The sequence below is a fragment of the Haliotis cracherodii genome, unplaced genomic scaffold, assembly GCF_022045235.1.
Source record: "Haliotis cracherodii isolate W230 unplaced genomic scaffold, xgHalCrac1.p SCAF_37, whole genome shotgun sequence".
Taxonomy (NCBI): Eukaryota; Metazoa; Mollusca; class Gastropoda; order Lepetellida; family Haliotidae; genus Haliotis; species Haliotis cracherodii.
Window position 1 is genome coordinate 1,966,292 of NW_027266294.1, and position 6,516 is coordinate 1,972,807.

At 39.6% G+C, this 6,516-nt stretch overlaps 1 protein-coding gene and 1 pseudogene across 1 annotated transcript; both read right to left on the reverse strand.

Annotated features, from left to right (window-relative positions):
- Positions 1-718: 718 nt before the first annotated feature.
- On the reverse strand, positions 719-4,651 carry LOC139477870 (uncharacterized; annotated as a pseudogene).
- Positions 4,652-5,753: 1,102 nt separating this feature from the next.
- LOC139477927 (cyclin-dependent kinase 4 inhibitor C-like) lies at positions 5,754-6,020 on the reverse strand. The gene has a single exon (XM_071260378.1). The coding sequence runs from the start codon at positions 6,018-6,020 to the stop codon at positions 5,754-5,756; it is 267 nt and encodes an 88-aa protein (XP_071116479.1).
- Between the last annotated feature and the right edge of the window lie 496 nt (positions 6,021-6,516).

The following is a 6,516-nucleotide window of genomic DNA, read 5'->3' on the forward strand; positions in this document are numbered from 1 at the left end:
TCAAGACATCAAGTTCAAATCAACAACACCAGTTTTTAAAACGAGTCTGAATGAATTTCCAGATCACTGTTTGCCAAAATAGATGTATGGAAGATGCAGCTGTTGTGATAAAAACTGTCGACTGTTCAACTATGATTTAACTCTAAAAATTACCAGCACCCCCAAATTTTTGCCAGTCCCAACTGTTTGTAATATTTCAAGACACAGTCGTGACAAATGGATATTTAACCTAGAAATAGACAAGGTAAAACCCTGATGTATCAGACAAGCTGACTTTCTTAGAAAAATGTACGAGTATGAACAACAAAAATTTATAAGGTACTTTATTTGCCGGTACACAGGGACTGGCAGTCACATGGATTTCCGGTCCAGGTCTATTTTTACCGATAAAAAACTGGTATTCATGGCGAACGGGAACGCTGCATAAAAAACAACATGCTGAGCTGACTGGTGCTTCTTTTACATATCTACCTCTCACCTTCATAGGAACATGCTTGGTCCCTATGGAGTATGCTCACCATTGTTGTACATATCTGTAAGCTACTTGCATAGATCATGTAATAAATCTGCATACATTGTACTACTGGTCTCTTGTTCTACCTGGCTAAGCCACCCCCTTAGTAACATTCATAAGCGATGCACAGCAGGTAATGAGGTCACAGGGGTTACATTCAGAACAGTCACAAGTCATAGAAATAATGACAGTCTTGAAATGTCACTATTTTGGAATACAGAATCTTGACTTTTGTTGGGAGACCAATTCTTCCTTCACAAAGGGTTTAAAGCTCTTGGTAAGCGGCAAAGGTTTACTGGGGAAATGCTTGTCTGCATCTTTCCTTGCGGCTGTTCTTCTCTCTATTACAGCCTGCCGCAGGTCTTCGGCATAGTCTGCACAATACAATAAAAAAAATAACAATTTTGCTGTAAACAAATTAAGAAGGTACAGGTGAGACAACACAGGTTATATAGTTTTCTATTTGAAACGACATGTAAATAGAAATCTTCTATATGTTATTTGGTGCATAAGGTCAAATGAATAAAATGAATAAGTCATATGCTGAAAATGGTCTTTATGAAAAAGTTGAAGCTATAATTCTGAACAAATTTGTTATTAGGAAAACAATTATTTTCACTTCAGTCTTACTTCACCATGAGCTAGAATCATCTGCAGTGCTTAAACTTACTGAAAGTAGCCGGTTGTTTAACAGGTTTTACAACAGCATCCTCTCCTTTCTTTGATTTGGGATACACCATCTTCCATCTCAAATTTCCCTCACAATCTGTTGTGAGAGCTGCGAGGAACATCCTGAAATGGTCAATGTTTTGGTCTGAAAGTTTGTTTGAAAGTGTGGGTGAGTGAGTTGTGTTTAATGATGCTTTTAACATTTTTCCATTTATATCACAGCGTGTCAGCTTAACAAGGGAGGAAAGCCTGAAGTGATGTCGGTCTCAGACGTTTACCACTTCGGGAAAACCCACAAACATGGGTATGGTGCTGACAAACCTAGAAACATAATCGGGGTGAACCATGATTCGAACCCACGATCACACGTTTCAGCCATGCGCAAGGGACGCAACACTGCGCAGCGAAGAGCGACACCTCAGACGACTGGGCCACCCATGCCCCCAGATTGTTTGAAAAGTGAAAATACAATGGCTATTGGACTTCTACCATGTGTAAACCAAGCATCTTAGCTTCTGCAGTACCACATTCTTTCCTCACAATCCATGCAGTGGTATAAAATTTGTATGGATGTCAGATACAATCAGATATTAGCGATTTTACTACTTTTGCGTTTCTTTATTGCAGAGTATAAAAAGCAATTATTATGAAGTATTGTTTGGGTTCTCTGTGATGACTCACCTTGCCATCATTGCAGCATAAAAGTAGTGGGTGTTCTTAGGGGCAAAGTGATTAACCACATTGTGGAAAACCTCCAACGCATACGTCTGATACACTGGAGACAGATTTGGCAAATCTCTCACAAGGTAACCACTGCTGACAACCTCATTAGAAGCTTTATAAGGTTTGGAACCTATAAAAACAAAATTGATACTGTTTATTATCTAATGCATGCTAACATGGTTAATGGTATGTGTAACTTTATACATTTCTAATACACAACTTATAAAGGAATGTATGACTCTGTGTAAAGCAATATTTTACAACATTATAGCACACACTATTTTACACTGGTATTGGTAAAATATGCATGTTTAATATTTATTTAAAGAAACAAGTGAGTGAATGTCAAGTATATCAGTCAGCAGTGAATGTCAATTATATCAGTCAGCAATGAAATCCTGCACATCCAATAAATGTGATACCATGAAAACAACAAGCATCAGTTGGTACTGACAAACCAAAGGCAAAACAAAAACCCAAACAGTTACCATCATCATCAGATCAAGAGGATGACAAAAGATAATATGAAAATAAAAAAGTCCTTCCCATAGGATTCACCTATATCAGGTAAATGAAATGAAAATTCATTACAAATAAACATTTTAAGCCTTTGTTTTAAACGGATGAACCAGCTTACCTTCTTTCAACCACAGTCTTTCCTCAGCCAATAGTCCATGCTCGCACTGCCTGAATTTAGTTGAGTGTCCTTCATGCTTGTTTGCAACATGATTTGTCACTGACAACCATTTGTCCACCTTCATATCTGGATCATCTTTACATGAAGCTGCTACCCAGTACATATGGTTTGTCGTTGACTTGATCCAAGGGCGGATTGCAGCACATCCACTCTTTTTCGCAGCTGCTTCCAGTTTCTTCCCAACTCCTGTAATCAATTGTAACATGTCATTCGGGGTAGAAACCATTTGCATAAACACCTTGTCTACAGCTCCTTTCAGACCAGCGGTTTATGTAAAATAACTAATCCCATTTTCTCTAGTCCCGGTTGCATTTTTGGGGACAGATAATGTCATGAATGTCAGCAAATAGATGATGACAATAAATAGTAATGTGCATGTGAGTGATTGATTAATGATTGCTTACAACGCATTAGGAGTCTTGTAATGCAGCAATGTTCGGCGATCGTGCAATGGAAGTTGCCAATTAATTTTATAATCTGTAATAATAAACTGACTTACACAAAATGTTTAGTATTCACCAATCACCATGATGAGTATCCTTACCTTTGGACACATGCCACACATCAAAGTAATGTTTCTTGTCTTTATGATCCTCTCTCATGTATTTCTTCACTGAGACATGGCGATCGGTGATGACTTCCTCAATGGAACACCCTTTCTTTTTGAGAAATGATAACCCTCGCATCAGTCCCTCAAGTTCCATGTGATGTTAATTCTTCACTTCATTACACTAAAACAATATCAAGATCATTTAATAGCAATCATACAACCAATGAATCAGATGTACAAAAGTTGATATGCTAAAACATTCTACAACATATTTATCACGTCATCGAAATCCAATTGCATGGATTAATGTTCATGATATCAATCACTGTACTGTCTGGTTCAGACTGGAATATTACAGACAGCAAACAAACATCTATTGGCTATATTGATACTTTTTGCAAATCATTACAGCAATGAATCTGAGCCTCACTTATTATTACTCACCTGAACAAGCTGTATATCTAAAATTCTCATGGGGAGAAAATCCATCAAGGTATATGTGCCATATTTTGCACAATGGCCCGGGCTGTCGCATCTCCCATCACCTCCCAAACCAAGCTGTTTCCCACCAACATTCGCCAACAAGCTGGACTGATGTTCGTTCCAAACTTTCAGACAAGATGGTAACTGCATAGCATCGCTGTATGTTGATGAAAGTATCCATGTTAAAAATTGGCATTTTCATGAACCTGAACATTCTCAATACTTGCGCAGCACATCCCCCACTCACAAGAATACTGCTGGCACACAGAAGATTGCCCCAGGACATTGTCCCTTTCATTGACAGGTTGTTCCATCTTGTATTGTGCCCAATCAAGCATTCAGTCTCAACAATTATCATGACGCCTTGTTGTTGCATCAGCTTAACTTGACAAGCCACGCCACAAAATGAACTTGTACGTGACTGATGTGAGCAAAACTGAAACAGTTTGGCAAGTGATGTTTCAGAGACGAGAAACTGTCTTTCATTTTGTGGATTTGATGACATGTGGAGCAAATGATCAGTTTCAGTATCTGTATCACAGTCGGTGTCAGTTTCACTTTCATCAAACTCTGAATATTCAGAAGGCATGTACTCCTCGTCACTAGCTGAAACTGTGTCCTCACAGGCATGGTCATCCTCCACTGCTTGGCTTGTGACACTCCACATCTCATGCTGATCAGGTGAAACTTGTGCTACAGATGCACATTCAGATGAAAATAGCTGTAGTGATGGCAATGAAACAAGCTCACATTGAACTTCTTTGGAGATGGTAGTGACTGACTTGCACTGGCAGGGAGTTGTTACTTGAATCCTCCGAGTACGTTGTGATGTAACTTGCTGTTGTGAAATAGTCTGAGTTTTCTTGGTGACAAAACGTGAGCAGGTGTTCAAGGATGAGGTTGAACTGACAGACTCTCCAACTGATATTTGTGTTTCATTTCCCTCAGTTGACATGGAATCATATTCATGTAAATATTCTTGTTCTTTCTTGTCGAATTCATCATGTTCATCCATGGCTCCTTTAAAGTCTTTGGGTGGATTTGTTTCAGTCTTCTGCTCATCATTGAGGATATCTCTCAGGATCTGTGAAAAACAATATATAAAGACATTATAAAAATCAGTGATAACCTATTATTATTACTGAAAAATTATTATAGCATAGAGTAAAGATAATAAGGGCAGTTGTAAAACCTGTATTAACTTAAACACATAGAAAAGGATTTTATATTTTATAAACATTTTAGAAATTACTGTATCTCTGCAAAGTCACTGATTTTGATAAAACTTGCATATTTTAAAAACAGCCAATATACTTATCAGCAATGTTGTTGAGAGCCAAATCTGATACCATCCAAAGACAATCTCACTGGCTCACCCACCCCTATAATAAATGACCAGTCCCAAAGATAATTTGTTTTCTGAAATATGACTGCAGTTCCTATGTGATAAACTGGTGACTGTAGGGGGTCTGGGACTTATTGAAAAAACATATTGTCCCAGAAAATGTTAAAAAAAATAATCATGCTTCACACAGGTTCACACAGGTTCTGCTGCTGTTCTGTCGTAAATATACAACACAATGCACTTTGACCACAAATACATTGAATGCGTCACATGAAGTCATGACCATGTGCTTTGCTATTTATAGCGCAACCGTAAATAAGCTTCGCCCACTGTGATTGATGCAGACGCCAAACACGATCGATTCGATTTTTTATGACAAAACTACTGAAAATATATTGACTTATATTTAGATATGGAGCCATTTGTTGTATCCATGGTTTGTCATTCAAGTTGATGGCGATCTTGTTCCCGTATGGTTTTAAAAAAGCTTCTCCCAACACTCGGTTGTGTTTACATTGTCAGTCAATGTTCGAAACTGAAACACCTTGCGGGCTATTTATACTCAGGGTGGGGCTTTAAGTGAGGTAACAATTTTCTTACCTGATCATGCGAAGTTCCAAACACAACAAATGACAAGTTTTATTTCTCCTCAAACACAAGAAACATTCTCAGCAAATCCGGGAAAATATAACACGACGACGTGCACGGCCCACCACGTCACTGTCTGTAACATCTGTCCCCCTCTACCGTCTACACAAACACGACACCGACGTCACTGAGCACCGCGGGACACCAGCAGTTCCACTACTCGCTGATGTCCCCAGTCCCTCGCCAGGTCGGCCGCTCTCTCCCCCGACTTGTTCCTAGCGTCGATGTCCACCACGTTCAGAGACAGCACAAACTCCACCGTCTCCACGTCTCCTCCCATACAGGCCCAGTGAAGAATGCTGTCACCGTCCTCGTCCACCAGTGGCACATCAGCCTCTTCACTCACCAGAAGCTCAACAACGTCTCTGTGTCCCTTGTATGCTGCCTCCATCACCGGTGTCCAGCTCCCCACTCCCACTCTATAGTTGACGTCGACTCCCAGTGTAGTCAGGAGCCGCTTCACCTCCTTCAGGTCCCCGGCCCCGCTGGCGTAGAAGAGGTCAAGGCCTGCTTGTGATGGAGTCGCTGTAATACAATGTAAACTCTGTACACATCTTTGTCATACATCTACTGTGTTCACATCTCGAAGTGTTGGTACGTGACAGCAACATCGATACACGATGAACCACTTCCTGTGTGGATGACAACACTATAACGATGTGGGGAGTGGTTTATGTAAAGAACTAAGAATAATCTATTCACGTGACATTTGTTCAAGTGTTTTCTTCTACATCCAGTAGTTGTAACAATATTCTGTGTACGGCTTGGGAGCGTTAACGTTTGTTTGCTTTATAAGATATTAGTCAGACACTGTCAGTACAATTGCTGTCTCAAATTCTTAAAGGGCAAGTTCACACGGAAATGAACCTTTTTTTCTTGTACTTTTT